This window comes from Cydia amplana, chromosome 3 (genome assembly GCF_948474715.1).
Source record: "Cydia amplana chromosome 3, ilCydAmpl1.1, whole genome shotgun sequence".
NCBI classification, from domain to species: domain Eukaryota; kingdom Metazoa; phylum Arthropoda; class Insecta; order Lepidoptera; family Tortricidae; genus Cydia; species Cydia amplana.
Window position 1 is genome coordinate 13,183,563 of NC_086071.1, and position 16,859 is coordinate 13,200,421.

Here is a 16,859-nt window from a genome sequence, read left to right on the forward strand (position 1 = left end):
TCAGTTTTGTCAGCGGGAAGAAAACGGCTAAAAGTAGACTATATCGACTTACAAAAAGTCGCGGAACGTGGTTCCACTATTGACGGGTATTGATGTTCTGTTTAATATTAAATAATTACCTATTTAATAAGCCCCCTAAGTAACTTGTCTCCGGTACATAATCGGTAAGTATATTCATTCAAAATGTATTCATTTTCATAAATATGCAGGTCATTCATGATCTTTAAAATAACTGACGAATAGTGTTGATACTTGCCATTTTATGCATATTTATATGTAATTTTTTTTCAGAATTGAGTAAAAGTACCTACGGTATCTCGAATAAAATACCGCTATGTGGGTGATATGCATGAATTTGTTTGTAATCTACGTGCTGGATTCAAGCACATCCAATTCAGATGAAGATAGTTCTATGAGTCTCCCTGGTTGTTCTCAAGCTAGCTCAAACATAAGTGACGTTGAATATTTTAATTCAGACTTCGATTACAAAGAATAAAACTTTTTCTAATAAAATATTTCTTTATTTGTAAGTTCGTTTACTAGGTTCTGTAGGTAAGTTACGAAATTATATTTCATATTTAGCAGTGACTTTTCGGCGAAATTAAATATCGTGAGATCAGAGAACCGGACATATCCCAATAAGGCCTACTTAAATGCACTATTTGTATATCCCAGATAGTAAAATTACAGTTCTATTGCCCAATTTCTACCCGATCTACGGTTTTGTATTAAAATAACTGTTGGCCTGCACAGATTAGGCAGTACATAAATGAGACTATATTGTTTGGTACTAAAATGACAGTTGTATTGGGCAGATTCTTAACTAGTATTAGTAGTTTTTTCAATCGCACTGTCACTAGTATCTGAGATATAAAAACAAGAGTTTGTTTTAAACAAATTAAGAAGAGAGTAGAAGAAAACTAGTGCCTGCGCTAAATCAGAGGATTGAGTTGACGAGCCGACACCACCACCAGGCTCCGTTTAGTAAGCCGTGGCAAAAAACCAGAACAAAGGGATTCAAGTATCTTGACCTTTAGTGTCGTACTATAATCACATGACCAGTGTTGTCAGCATAGCAAAAACCATAAAATAGCACTGGCGCGCCCTCAGATCCCACGACTCTTCTCTTTCCGCACAGATTCTATTAGAGTCAGACCAAGAAAAGTCTGCAGCAGATTTGATAGCCCACGTAGTGCAAGTGTTATTTAAAACGTCAAACTTCTATGAAATTATGACGTATAAATAACACTTGCACTGCGTGGGCTATCAAATCCGCTGCAGACTTTTGTTGGTCCGACTCTAGGTATATAGGTTTTCAAAATTTGCAATATTTTTTTTGTTTTAAAGCACAACCTAGAATGCTGAAGCGGTCAAAATCAAAGGATTTGTTAAGATTTAGTTAGTGGAACCCGTTTTCTCCCGAAATGGAAATTTCATCAAAAAAGTACCTATTGTCACTTGTCGGTAGCTATTCTTTCCTCTTAACGAGATGGCCAACTCGCCTTCTCAGTGTGTGAACCTAACGAGATCTAACTCGGAGGATGGCTCAATAAAAGTCATTATAGCAATTTTAATTTTTTTAATATTATCAGATACATTTATTATCATTTTTGCTCTATATGTGTTGTCCTACAGCAGAAAAAACTAGTACCTACATTTTTTTTCTATCATTGCTTTCAGTAAAAATATCTATACATAGGTACAAGTTACCAATCTCATTTGTTACCACTTATAAAGGACCCCATGTCTATAGGTATTCATAAAATATTGACCCCATTACTCAACCTTTTCGACGCCGTGTCAAACACACGTGACGTGGCGCCACGTCACCGAAGTGTCAAAACTGAAATTGAACTTTAATGCATATGTACGTAGGTCTATGTTGCTCTGTTGTCTGTGACGGATTAATCCGTCTTTGGTGTTGGACCTACGGTGCGGATATAACCGTCATTGGCGTCGAAAAGGTTAAAAAGTGTGTCGTGTGAGCCTGAATTCCACTCTTCCATAAGCGAGTTGAAAAATATCTTGGCTGCACCACCAGTCCACCACACACAGTATCTTCGATTCTGATGTCAGTTATTAATCAGTGCCCCAATTTAAGTTACCCACGTCACCATACTAGCTGTATTGTACAGTCACCACACGGGATTGTTACGCCATTTAGGGTCCTAGCTAAATTAGTTGTTCTATACTTAGGTTATGGAATGTCCAATTTAGCTAGAACCCTAAATGGCGTAACAATCACGGAGCGTGACTGTACCTATAGCAATGTGGATACTTAAGTTAGGGCACCGACTGAACGTCACATCTAATAAATCTTATCTCTTATAAGTAATGGGATGAATAAAATTTCTGATTCATTAAAGGGCATGTGAATTTCAACAGGATAAAAGTCTTTATAGAGTACAATTATATTCTTAACTCGTCAAATTCAAATAATTACGTCTAACAAAATGTCCTCAAGACAACCGAACATGCATTTAAGGTTACAGTACAATTAACAATCTAAAATTTAATCTAGTTTATGTGTAAATTTAACTTCCCATGCGTAAGCAAATGAGGTAATGTCGTACATTTTAAGGTGGAATCACAACTATCAGAAATCCAGCATTTATATTACGCATCTTCATACTAACGAGCGATTTCTCATATATAAAATGCGGCTCGATGCTGATTGATGTGATTCCACCCTTATACTTGCGAATTACAAGTATGTTTAATATGAGTAACTAATGATTTAAATATACATACCTCTATTATAATAGGGGCATATTTAGCTAGGGCCAAAAGGGCCCATGGCTTTGGGCAGCGGACTGGGCCTTATTGGCGCAACGTAAGAAAGCAATATATTAGACAGTTATAAATGTACCCTTATAAATATGAAGATAAGACCTATGGTTTAACTGATAGCCTTAGCTTCATATATATAAGGCTCAATTCATTACTGTCAAATATTGCGTCTTACGTTGCGCCTAGTTTTGTTTGGGCAGTTAGTGGCTCCAAGCCTTTATACGCCCAGGCGGCCATCAAATGTTTTAAATTATGTCTAAACAAGTAAAATTTTAAATGCTACTGTAATATTAAATGAGTAAATAAATATAAATAATAATATACATTCTTGAGTTGACAATTTCAATCAGGTGATGTGGACAACGATTTTTTATAGATTCAAGAGTAGGGGTAGGTACATATATTATTGGTACCTACAGTTAGTATTAAATAGATAGTGGCGGCCAAAGTGCCTAAAACATTGGCACATTTCTTTATTTTTATGGTAATGGTGTTACGATACATTTGGCCACTTTGTCCGTCACTATCTTTTCGATGCTGACTGTACATATTTGTGCTCATAATTAATACTGCCGCTGTCTACAAACTACGAGTACATTCCAGTGAATTCGCCAGTTGAGGGGTAGCTATTTTTTTATACAACGATGGCAAACCGACAGCAAAGTTTTACCTATTGATTGTAGAAGATCACGAAAGACAACGAAAAAATCGTATATCCGAGTTTGATAGTTAAACTAGATGGCGCTGTACGACCGCATAAGTTTTGTGGTAACAGAATTTTAAATCTTCAACTTCTGACAACCAGAGTATGTCTCTATGAGCCGTACAACGCCAGCTATACATATAAGCTGTCTGTCTTTACACTTCTTAAGCCCCGTCTCCATATCGCGCGGCAAACTATCGAACATTGGATCGCGCGGCAGCCGAGCCAATGTTCGATAGCTTGCCGCGCGATATGGAGACGGGGCTTTACACAATCAATGAATGTTTGCCGGTCGTAACTCTCTGATACTCATCTCTCTGATTTTGACCTATAACTCATTCCTATTATGAGAATACCCACGATACCTACATTTTTAAAATTAAATGTAAAGAGATGGGAGTGCCGCCGTTAAGGCCTGTGCACACCGGGTGCGTGTGCATAGACGTGCACGTGCGCATTGTAATACACAGATCCTTATGAGAGATGGCACACCGCTTGCGTGACATGTCCGTGCGCAGCTCAAACATATTATTAGCGCACACGCACGTGCACTTCTGCGCACACGCAGCCGGTGTGCTCTGGCCTTTATTGGTACGCTATCAGATCTTATGGAATTATTTTGAACACGACTCTTTCTATTGTAGGTACAATTATTACCAGGGGTCGGACAAAAAGTGCGGATGACGTAAAAATTACGTAATCTTGCACACAGGATGATGTTTGAGTTTGTATTTAAACTTCCGTGTGACATGTAGTAACAAAGTAGTATTAATGAAGTAACAAAATCGTAAATAAATCCATGGAATTAATAATACAGGTGGTAGGGTGATGTAGTGAATAAAATAAATTTCACGAAACTTGCCACAATATTCGAGTAAAGATGACATTTTAGAGCGTTTTCTTATACATTAGTAAATATAAATTTTAGCTAAATATAATCGTGAAGATACAATAGCTAAACAATAACGAAGTCAATTTATTGTTCATCTGATTGACAATGTGTCAGTCAAAAACGTACTTACTCATTTCAAGTGGCGATATCGTTTAATAAAGAGGTTGATAAATGATAAGTGATAATTGTTTATGAAAATCAAAAATACTATTTGAAATCATCCTATAAGTGGTTTGACGTCATCCGCATTTTTTGTCCGACCCCTGATTATTACGTAAGTTTGTGCTATTTCTCTGCATCAATCAAATAATTTTCTTAAATAATATACAAGTTTCAAATGCTAAAATAGTGAATTATATATGATTAGTCAGTTAACCTAATGTATGGAACAGTCCCTAGAAATAATACACTGAGTAAGTTGTTGAACTGGGATACTTGAATTTAGTTCCTAATATATATTAAACTTTTCGAAAAGGCTTGAAGTTTAGATAATATTATTAATTAAATCAACAGTTATTTAATGCATCTTCATATTAATTACGTCTAATGTAGAGAATATTATTTACCCACGTCGATTTGTTTATTCGACCGTACTTTTTGGGTCTAAATAATATTATATTTTGGCTTGGCCAACTCCTTAACTAACGCACTAAAGTTAAGGTAAGTATGTACCTATTATAAGAATCGTAGCAAATGCCATTCCAAAAAGTAAGTATCTGAAAGGTAGTATATATAGATACTAATGCCAACATGATGTTAAAAATAAGGACGGCGTTCATTACCATGTGTTTTTATTTGTCTATGCCACTGGGAATAATGATGAAAGCTACAAAAGGTTTTTTTTTAAATGTCTGAATGACAGGAAGAAGTAACCGTCCAAAAAAACTATAAATGCGGATAGACACATGGATCAGAAACCTTACTACGACCTATGAAGAGTCCCTACTTTTGTCCTTCTATAATAAATCAATATGCTTCTAACATCAAAAGCTGACCTTGCTAAGCCGCATGAAAAAATATTGCATATTTTAGGTAATTAATTATTTAGCAATAATCACTTTGCTCAAACATCACCATGACATCCTAAATATTATGAATATTATTCATGATTATTCTGGGATAATTATTTCCAAGAGGATTCATGAATTTTGATAATGGAACTGTGACAACATCAGTTACAGTCTGAATGATAAATTTTCACCATTTAGTTACATTCAAATCGCTATTTTAGGTAAGTAAAAAAGTTGTTCAACACTTCCAGGTAGTGTCATTCAATGGAACTTGCTAAATATGTAAACAAAAGTCACTAGTAATATGTCTTTTTAATTGTATTTTAACCTGTCTTTTACTGCAACTAGTAAATTGACATTCAGAGACAATTTTAATATGGCAGTTTGTTTAGGTACATAGTTAGCAAGTTCCGTAGAATGACACTTTAGAGGTTAGGTTCCGCTGTCGCATCAGCGACTCATAATGACATTAATGACCTGACAATTAGGGGTAAACTTTTGACTATTTTATGAAAATAAATTGCTTGATGATGCTATAATTTAATGCCATATTTTTGACATCAGCATACGCATAGCATACGTATTTATCTGTTACGGATAGTGGGTCCCAGAAAGTACTGACCTACGTATAAAGAGGACCTTCTATATTATGTATTTTTTTCATTAACGCTATATCCAAATAAGTAATCTAAATTAAACTAATTTCCTAATAATTATTAAGGTTTAACTAACACAATTTGTATCGAGTATTGTAAGTATACGTAATTAATTAACATTTTGAATTTTCTCATGAGCAGTAACTGCACAAAAACCCGTTACATTAAAAATTAATTGTATTGGGTACAAAGTTTAAAAAAGTGGAAAGAAACGCAAACACTAGACAAATATGAACAGAACCGAATAACCACATAATTCAATTAATACTACTAAAACAAGATTTAACTCAACAGTAAATATACAGGGGGATTCTGTTGCACGAGCAAAAACTTTATTTTATTTAGAGGTGGATGGAAATTTCAGACAAGATCGGTTCGGTTACACTGACGCGGATCCGCGCGCCGCGCCGCTGTGCAAACGGGATATTGCTATATAATGTGTATAGTGCTTTCTCGCTCACTCAACGGATCCTCGCCAGTGTGACCGAAGCCTAAAGTATACCTACAGATGTAGAGATGAAAATTCTAATGACCTCCACTCACGTTGCAACTAATTGCACGCGAATTTAGATAATTGCAGACTAAGTATCCAAAAAAGTTTTGCTTTGAACAAAATAAGTCTTGACGTTTTATTATTCTCTAAAAAGACAAATACTTTGTGTATTTGTCTTTTTAGAGAGTCTGGCAAAGATTAATACTACCAGACTGCCACCTGTCTAATTTTTGCTCCTGTACCAGGCCCAGTATAATAAATCATAATACTTGCCATACGTGTGATTTCAAAGATTGATAAATTGATAATACTATAATTTACAATTATAAGAAACTTTGTTTCTCAATTGATAGATATAACATGAGCGATAACTTGAAATTTTACAATACAAATTTACTTCTAGTCATATTCAACATCAATACAACCAAAGGAGAACATATGTAAGTAATCACTTTGTTAGCTATAATGTAGTTCGCTGTATTTATGTCACTCCTTATCTTTTGCAAAATGTGAAACGGTGTAACTGTCAAAAGACCTATTTTCAAAAATCTGTGTATGTGTATGTAAAATCACAGACAACCGAGACTGACATATACAATTGATTGCTAGGAGACATATTTGTTTATAAATTTTAATTTTATTATGGCTCCGTCCGACACTGTCAGAGATTCCGCTATTTAAAAACCACGACATTATTATGAACATTTGACTGGTGGCTAGCATTTCGCTTGGCAGAGCTTCTTCAAGATAGATTTTGCGTTTTCGAGACTGTCATATTTTGCTCTGGCGAGATATGCCTTAGATCAATGAGATACGACTTTCTATTATATGTAACCTTCTAGTAAGGTCTGAAAATACAATAAGTGACTTCGCTAGATAGTTAACGATTATATAAAGTTCACTCGATTGTAATTAGAAAAGAACCCTCGTATTATAGTTCAACATTTTAGTCGCTACAAATCGTCTGGCACAGCGGCGCCACCTAGCGCCACCGTCGGAGCGACAGACACAAGATATACTTCAACTGCATACGTCGTCGGTAACTCGATTGTCTGCAGTAAAGTAGGATAGAGGTGGTATGCTGGGGCCCACTTCTCGAACGGTATTAGACTAATATTATTAGTCCACGAACTGTCAAATCGTATGGGTTGCCATGACAACACACTAATAATATTAGACTAATATCGTTCGAGAAATAGGCCCCTGGAGCGCTACCTCGGTGTTGGCTCAGAGCCGGGCGACGCGGGCGGTGGCGGGGGCGGGGGCGGGGGCGGCGGTGACAGCGCGTCACGCGTGCGGCGGCGGCGGCGGCCCGTCCGTCTGCACGTCCTTGTCCTCGGTGGGCGGCGCCACCGCGCGGTCCGACCCGTACCGCCGCGACAGGTCCAGCATCTCTCGCAACCCCTGCAATTCAATCGATAACTATTATGGAACAATGTTACACGAATCGACCTAGCCACACAGTAAACTCGATAACTACTCCTCAGTTCAGGATTACACAGGAAAATACACCATTAAAAGCCTTTAGTTTCCTCCCGACTCCCGAGCACCCTGTATAGCCAGTGGGGAGACACTCCTGACTTCGGGCAAACTCGGCTGCGTTCGCCTCAGCATTGCTCCGAGCAATTATTAGTGTTGACACGACTTGACTTTCCTTTGCACAATGACATTGACAATATGCACGACCACAGATAAGATATTGTCTTGAATTTCGACCCTGAATCGCTGTCAAACTTCAATTTTGTAGGAAGTGTCCTTTCTGTACGGTAATACTGTTACTTATTCTGTGGTATAGCAAAACAGACCCAACTGAGAAAGATCTGTTGTGAACGAATTTACCTTGTTTTCAGTGATGAGCCTGTGGTACACCTCTTCCTCCCTCCTTATCTCACCATTCTCCTCCATATTCACTGCTTTGTACATGATACTGGTCATTTCATTGATTCTCTCTGCTTGTTTACGAATGAGCTGTGAAAATAAGTAAATGTGTAAGGTCCATAGTTCTCTCATTGGCGGTACACGGCGGGAAGAACTCGAGATAAAAAATTGAATAAATTTGAACTTAATAAAAACAAAACAGTGATGGCTATTCCCACCTTTTCCAATTTTGTAACGTGCTTCCCGTACAAAACCTAGTCAAGTTAGCGATGCATGCTTAAAGAAAATTGCAAGGATAATATATCCGATTTAAAAGAATCGCAACAGTAGGTTAAGAGGTTTACCTAACTCACATCGATTTATATTACCACCAACAAAAAATGTCTACGGTATGAGAACCAACTATTATTTGCTTCCAAAATTATTAAACACCGAAGGGAAGTGAAGTTTCAGAAGTGAAACATTTACAAGATTTATACCTAACCAATCCTGAATCAAATAATGATGTAATAAAATACCTGTTATCATCAAGTAATTATGATTATATTTTAATAAATGTAACTTTAATGTAACATGTGTACAATTTTATAACATAAGTACCTATGTAGTGAATTTAGTCCGAACTCTAGCTGTAAGCAAGCCGTTTTTGGCTTAGCAGTTAAGAAACATGAAACTCTGCGATTCATTTAATTGTTTAGAACTTTAATAATTGAAAAAAAAAATTACATAAGGTTCCAATTACTTAATTTTTTTGGCCAGTTATAAACTTCTTTCCGCCGTGTACGGCATTAATAATTAGTAACAACAAATACTGCTTATATAGATACAAGTATAGGTATAAATAAACTGTTTGCCATCGGATTGATCCATATTTTTAAATTGAAAGCCTAATCTTATTTCTAAATAATATAATATAACTGCCTCTTATTAAATTTGGTTAGCAAAATAACCTCATGAACAACATTTTTAGCACTCACCTCTTGTTGTTTTTCATTGACAGCTGCTGTAAAATCTATTCTGGACTCCCACACTCTCTTTTCGGTGTGCTGTCTGTATTTAGACATGATGAGCTCCAAAGCCCGTCTGTGATCTTCTAGTGCAGCCCGGAGCTCCCCATTCTCCCGTTGAACATCCCTCATTAATCGAGATTCCCTTTCTATGCTGGCTATAAGTGCTCCACGGGGGCGTTCACGTGAAGCCTCGTTCAGTGTATCAACCTCTTCTTTGTACTACAAACAAAAATTTGAGAGTATTAGTTGCATGCCATAAATGACATAAGAATTAATTTTGCCCAGTCTGTGGGAATGATTTACCTGTACATAACTTACTTACTTACTTGCACTTTAAGGAAAATAAATGACAAAGATTCAGCAAGGTCATATACCTAGCTGCTTAGAACATGTCCTTCTCCTAAGGAATCCCAGATCCACTTTTGACAACCTAATACCAAGACAACATTCACTGGTTTTCATAAAAGTTATTGCCATCAGGCCTTAAAACTCAGAGGGAGAAACTAGCATTTATTAGGATGTTTTCCTTTACCTATTAAAAGCTTTCAGTAAACTTTATGTACAGTCACGGACTTTAATTGTTGTCATTTAGGGTATACTTTACATTGGACCTTTCATATGGTCAGGCGTGTCTCACTCCGCGATTTCGTCGCTTTGCCACAGGTCAGGGATGTTGCGGATGCAGATTTTTTGACATCCGCGGATGCGGATATTTAAAGGCTCACATCCGCGGATGCGGATGTCAAGATTAGGTACTGAGAAAACGTCAATTATTACATTTTTAGTATTTTTGTATTAAAAAAAAACGAACCGTTTAGTATTTGAGCAAGAATATAGGTGCGTTATATTTAATAAACAGTAACTTGGCCGACTTTACTGGATCTAGACGATTTCGTTATATGTAATGACGAAATTACCTAGCACTTACGCCGCCGCTAAGACGTTTCTGTACCGACTTGTTCGACATCCGCATCCGCATAAGCTCCGCATCGATTTTATGCGGATGTTGAAAATAATGCGGAAGTTCCGCGGTTGCGGATGCGGATGCGGAAGTTCCGCGGTTGCGGATGCGGATGCGGATGTTCGCAACATCCCTGCTACAGGTAGCTAAAAGTACATCCGTTCGGCCCCAATTTTGGGGAAAGCCATAGCCGCGCGTGGCGCTGTCGCCACCTAGCGGCCATATCTGTGCTGATCGTAACAGACGCGTTTTGTTAGAGAGTGAGTCTTCTGTACTTAGTACTATTATTTATTCTGTGATATGGTTAGTAATGTACCCAAATTAGCTTGAACCCTAAATGGTTCAATAAAAACAATGCTGTGACTGTACAAGCTGCGATTGAACCCTCAATCTCTGGTTTGAAAGCTGCATACGCACACTATATTGCAAGGCTACCAGCGCTCCACAACAAGACATTTTATTTAACCTATTTGTAGAGTATTTTACGGACCAAGCCATGTGTCCCGTCTGTGCAGCTCTGCCCTGTTAAGCTGCAAAAATTGATTGCATGGAAAATTTCATACTAAACCGCCACGGCGCGCTGGGTGACATTGGTCAGTCTGTCAAGTGCAGATGGTGCAACTGGCACTAAGTAAGTAGTCTGTATAGTCTAACAAGCTGTTGCTAATTGTTTGTCCTTATCTGCCATTTTAACATTTGTGATTGTTACAAAAGGAAAAAAAGTTACAAAGGTTTGCCGAGTTGTATGAATAAGAATAATTAAATTATCAAACACATCTCATCTTTTTGAGATACCACCATCATGCTTATGAGGGCAGTTTTTAGGGCTTTTGTAAGCGATGATGACTTTTATATGAAAGTGAGAACTTTGATGTAGAATACAAATAATCCTATCCTATTATTAGTTTAATAAATATTTTGATAAGAAAGGCCTTGTGTTTAGGCAAAATTTAATAAACAGAAAATTATAATATAGGTAACCTCTAGCTGCCCAGAAATTAAAACACCATCATAACAACTAACAACAACATCATCAGCTATAATAAGGTTACATGTTAAACCAGCATAATTGTTTGTTTTACCATGTTTTACAGCCTTGCAATGGGATATCAATATGTGATAGGAATCCGTAGTAGTATAACACAAAATACCAGTCTAATTCATCAATTTTAACTACGTGGAATGAAGACCTTATGGAACAATAGTTACTAGGCAGTAATGTTAGCATCACCCCACACTCCATCTCTTAAGCATAAATTACCTGTTTCATGGTATGGATTTGACGATATGCAGATTGAGTTTCAGTTAGCAAAGCATCCGATTCGGTTTCGCGTTCTTTAAGACGGCCAGCGAGTCTTTTTGCATCCAAAATTATTTGTTGTATGGTCAGTGACATCTGAAAAAACCAGCAACATAAAATACGCTCGCAGTACACGACTAAAACAGATTATTAACAAAACTTAACGAACCCTGAATTCCACACAAAACAATTACACGAATAACGTATCATCTAAGTGCTTTGCCGCAGTGAATCCCGTGAAAATACCAATTTAAAATTGAGAAACAACAACGCACATCAGCTGTTTCGTGGATAGAATTTGGCGGCCATTAGCTTTCATGCCTTTCATGGGGCGAGTGAACACTACACTTCCAAATTCAGAGAATACCATTGGAAGGGAAGCAAATGAAAGGTACATGCATGGTACATGCAACGTTGATGCAACGTTGTAACGAAGTCTCCTTGGTGAAAAAGAGAAAGTAGATGGCTTGAAGAAAGTTATTGAAAATATTTAATTTGGCAAGGTTATTCGACACGACCTTGACGGGCGACTGTTCTGAAACCATAACCTATGAATAGGACCTATCTATCGCGAAAAACGAAAATCAAAATTTTAATCTCAGGGCTATAACCCAAATAACCGCGAAAATCGAGGTTTGCAAATTGCAGGCATTATTTTCTTTCACTTTAATTACGCCTTCATTGGAGTAAAAGAGAAAGATACTCTGATTTTATCTTTAAGGACTTTAAGCCGTAATAGTCTATTTAGACTCTCGCGCGAGCCACGAGACGAACCGCGAGCCGCGCCACCGCGAGTCCACCGCTTACACTCGCGTTCGGCTTGTCATTCGGTTATAAACCTTATGCCGTGCCGTTAGTTCAAATTATATTAGCTCGACGATCTTGCGAGCCATGAGACGAGCCGCGAGCCCACCGCTTACACTCGCGTCTCGTGGCGCGGCTCGCGGCTCGTCTCGTGGCTCGTGCGAGAGTCTAATTTGCCTTTAATCCGCGTATAACAGAGTACCGCACCGCGCCGCGACCTTGGTGCGGTGCGGCGTACGTATCGATAGTGTGTTAAGCCCCCCATTCACACTCCTACATTGCAGTCCGGCTCGCAGGACTGCAGAGTACGATCATTATACTTGGTCAACCAGATTTTGACAGTAGAAAAAGGCGGCAATTTTGAAAAATGTAGGCGCGAAGGGATATCGTCCCATAGAAAATTTGAATTTCGCGCCTTTTTTTACTGACGAGATTTGGTTGACCAGCTATATATTTTTTTATTTGGTAGACTAAAATGACATTTCATAGTATGAACATCATGTGTCATTTCATACTATGAAATGTCATTTTAGTCTACCGAATAAAAAAATAGACTTTAGTTCGCCTTGCAGGACTACGGAGCAAGAAATAGCTCACACACGGTACCCTCAGGCCCTCAGAGGGCCTACCGCGAACCACGTTCGACGTGTTGCCTCTCTGTCGCACTTGTGAATTCGTACGTAAGTGTGAAAGGGAGGCAACACGTCGAACGTGGTTCGCGGTAGGCCCATCATTTTCGTTCCTCACTAGTGTCGGTCTACCTACTTTTGAAAATGTTACGTGCAATTAAAAAGAATAGAAAATAGCTCTTCTGCTATGTATTTTCTTGTTATTGGATAAAAATAAAAAAGAGTGTGGGAGAAGAAACTGCTAAGAATTCGACAGAGAGCTGTTTGTTGAAGTGATTGGGTGATTTTTGGTCCCACAAACAGCGATTTTCTTTATAAATTTCGAAAAAATTGCGCGCTCTGTTGTCATACGTCAAACGCGACAGTCCGCTACGCAGGACGTCAACCCACAAACAATCCTGCACTGCGGACTGCAGCAGTGGGCGGGGCTTGCAGGATTTGTAGGACCCAAGAGGCATCCTACTTGGGTGTTGTAGGACGCCACGTAGTCCGCGACCCCCATACACAATCCTACTTAATGAGGTGGACGATAAGGCGGACTACAAAGTAGGAGTGTGAATGGGGGGCTTTAGATACGTTGGATAGATAGCGAAATCCAAGATTTTAAAAGCACTGCCCTATACTTCGTTTTTTTAGCATTAGAAATAAGGTAAACAATTTTGATGTGTATTTTAATTGAAAAACACATTTTAAAAATAAGTTACGGTAAATATGTAACAATTATGAATCTAATACGATCTTTTATAGTCTTCTGCTTTCATAAGTAATAGTTATTGATTTAAAAAAAGTGTTTTTCATTTAAAAGACATGTCAAAATCGCTTACCTTCTTTCAAGTTCTTTCTAATGCTAAAAAACACGGCCTTCAGTTTACTCTTGGAGTTTACTAGCCCATCAAATAAATACTCTGATAATGATACTATTCCCTTACATGGAGCTTCAACTAAATTACAGAAATGATAACTACTAGAATAGGTATAGTTGGTCAAACCAATTTGTCAGTAAATAACAACAAAAATAACTATACGGCATCCTTTTCTTTTGGGTGCTAATACTAGTGTAAGACAAACATAGTATGATTCTCTCTGTCTATGTTTGAAATGAGACAGTCCTTTGACAAACTATATGAATAAAAGTAGGACGATAGTGTGTGGAGGGGGCATAAGGTGGTTGCCGTTCGTGCGTTAAGGACTACTATAAGTTACAGCGAGAAAGAGATATTTAACTATATTATCGCACCAAGACGCAGGGCGTTTATGGACTTCCTATGGAAAATTTTAATATCGCGCCTTTTTTCTACTGACAAGTTGGGTGTTATTTAGTATAAAAGGCGTAACACATTACCGCACCTCACCGTGACTACGATTAGGGCACAAGTCCAACTCTAAATGCCCCAGTATGTGCCCAGTACACAATGGGCCATCGCCGGCCACTCCAAGGGGCGCATTTATGCGTTAGAGGGAGCAAGTGATATTGCTATCTCATTCTACCGCATGGCTGCGTCCCTTGGAGTGGCCGGCGATGGCCCATTGTGTACTGGGGCCTTTAGTAGCCGGTTATTTAAAAGTATTTCTCAGATTTTTCGAAGATTGAAGGAATTATAAGGGAACTCATCAAATAATACACGCATCCGTATATAGTGGTTTGAGTATCATTAATTCATTATAATAACTACATTCAGTACAGTAACTTTTAATGAAGACCATATATAGGTAGATTGAAAAAAATATTTCATATAAATAAATAAAAACAACGGGTTGCAATCAGGGAGTGCCAGCAGAAGTGAAAACTCAATCACTATTGCAAAATGTCTGCAGCACTATGTATAATTGAGGTTAACGCCATCTAGCGTTATTTTGTCGCATTACTTTAAACCCTTAAGCACATCACTGTTAATACTCGAGTTATATTAATACCAGTTAGATCGAAACTCACTAGATGGCATTTAAATCAATAAAGAAAAACTCAATGACTTTGAAGTAAACTAGTTTGTGACGTGACGTGACACCTGTTACGAGTTTAACATTTTTTCCCCATCACAAAAAGTGCACAGCGCCGCTAAAGAAGTTTTCACTTCAAAAATAAAGAATGGTAATTTAGGCATATTTTATAGCTCTTGGTCTTCTCAATTTGCTTGAAACTGTGACCAATAAACCAACGGATTTTTAAACATGTTATTTGAAGTTGCATTTCTTTATTTCTTACAATTGTTAGAATAATAGAACTAATATGGAATACTATGACTACTTTAAGACTAGTACTTACTTAACTCTTAACATACATATTCTAGAATTGCACATTATAGAAATTGTGATCACAGAGATTGGATTTCAGGGGTCTTAACATAATGACAGGTAGGAACTATATTGATAAACTCAATTATTGATGCTTCTCTAATAATTATATGCTATGTGTAAACTTTGTCGTCCTCCCCGAAATAATACTTACAAATAATACACAGTCACAAATGAAGCTGGGAGCAATCTCTAGTGTTAGAAAAATTATCAATAGTTTAATTTATCGAAATAGGAACTCCCTAACTGTCATAAGATTTTGCCCCTAGAACCTGATGTCTGATATGACTTGTTTAGGTATAATTTGGTTCTATTATGTAGGATGTCATTTTTGTCAAAATTCACTTATCCCAAACATATTTTTAAATATTTCTGTCAGTCCATGCTCATCCATATACTTAGAAAGTCCACTCATATCTGCATGCTTAGAGCGAACTGACGAACTTGGAAAATGGATTTCCTGAAACTTCTGAAATTTTTGTTCCTTTTCTTTTTCACTAATTTCAAAAGTTTCAGTCATTTTTATAACAATTTTTTTCCAAGACATACTTTTAATAATTGACCACCATTCTTTACAGTCACTGCCTGCACCTTCAACACAAATAATACCAGGCTTCCCGGGCAGGCAAAACCCTGTCAGGTTTAAATCTTTTGCTTTTGATTCTATTTCATCTCTTTTCCTTTTGTTGTATATATGGTGGGAATAAATCCACAACCTGACAAATTTATCATCGTCTGTACATTTTGATTCTGGAATGATATATGCACTAGCTTTGTTAGTGAGTTGTTCGGTAAATTTTGGTAAGTTGTCTTGTAACCATGACACTGCAGAATAAATGCATACTTCTCCAACGAAATTTTCTTTAAGAAAGTTGGACATTTCTGCATTCAGGCTTGTCTCCTGGTAGCGATTCAATTGATTACATCTTACATACAGGTCTGGTTCTTCACTTGGATAGAAGCTGGGTAAATTAACACTGACTTCTAATTTTGAACCATCTACATTCAGGTTTAAAGTAAAATCCAAATGACCTGGAGTGTATTCTGTTTCTGATTCATTCTCCACAAAATTAGCTATGTCAACAAGTATATTAGTATCAGTTAATATTATATCATCGTTGTTTGGATACATGGATTTCAGTAGTTCATATTCACTCAATTGCTGTGTTAGAGAGTTTGTCAGCTTTTCTTTAAATGAATCTTCAGAAGCTGCCATAGCTATAGCTCAATAAACTACTTACTTTGACTTCACTGTTTCTTTTTACTAGATATACCGTCGGAGGTACGGGAGGTATTTGCTTATGTTTAGGATTACGTGGCAAAAGAACATTTGGTATGATAGTAATTATTTTTAAAAGTAATTAACCGTGACTGTGACGTACATTTATTATTGTAAAACATAGAGAGCAAAATAAAAATAAAGTGCAGTGTACACATTTTA

At 37.3% G+C, this 16,859-nt stretch overlaps 2 protein-coding genes and 1 long non-coding RNA gene across 4 annotated transcripts in view; all 3 read right to left on the reverse strand.

Annotated features, from left to right (window-relative positions):
• The window catches only part of LOC134662858 (uncharacterized), a 310,694-nt gene that overhangs the window by 75,788 nt on the left and 218,047 nt on the right, over positions 1-16,859 (reverse strand). The window lies entirely within an intron of this gene.
• On the reverse strand, positions 7,795-12,033 carry LOC134662951 (FGFR1 oncogene partner 2 homolog). 2 transcript variants are annotated; one of them, XM_063519255.1, is made up of 5 exons: positions 11,969-12,033; positions 11,655-11,789; positions 9,400-9,651; positions 8,384-8,512; positions 7,795-7,948 (listed from the first exon to the last, which is right to left on the reverse strand). In XM_063519255.1, the coding sequence occupies exons 2-5, from the start codon at positions 11,787-11,789 to the stop codon at positions 7,832-7,834; spliced, it is 633 nt and encodes a 210-aa protein (XP_063375325.1). In that variant the 5' UTR covers positions 11,969-12,033; the 3' UTR covers positions 7,795-7,831. The 2 variants fall into 2 exon arrangements, with proteins under 2 accessions (XP_063375325.1, XP_063375324.1); XM_063519254.1 differs by having other exon boundaries at positions 11,863-12,031.
• LOC134662952 (RWD domain-containing protein 2B) lies at positions 15,753-16,634 on the reverse strand. The gene has a single exon (XM_063519256.1). The coding sequence runs from the start codon at positions 16,632-16,634 to the stop codon at positions 15,753-15,755; it is 882 nt and encodes a 293-aa protein (XP_063375326.1).

Excerpts from the sequence above, each read along its gene's own strand:
- LOC134662951 (XM_063519255.1), bottom strand. The coding sequence starts at position 11,789 with ATGTCACTGACCATACAACAAATAATTTTGGATGCAAAAAGACTCGCT. Across the intron at positions 9,652-11,654 it reads AAATCCATACCATGAAACAG|TACAAAGAAGAGGTTGATAC; the intron begins GTAATTTATGCT and ends TTTTGTTTGTAG. Across the intron at positions 8,513-9,399 it reads TCAATGAAAAACAACAAGAG|CTCATTCGTAAACAAGCAGA; the intron begins GTGAGTGCTAAA and ends TTATTTTCACAG.
- LOC134662952 (XM_063519256.1), bottom strand. The coding sequence starts at position 16,634 with ATGGCAGCTTCTGAAGATTCATTTAAAGAAAAGCTGACAAACTCTCTA.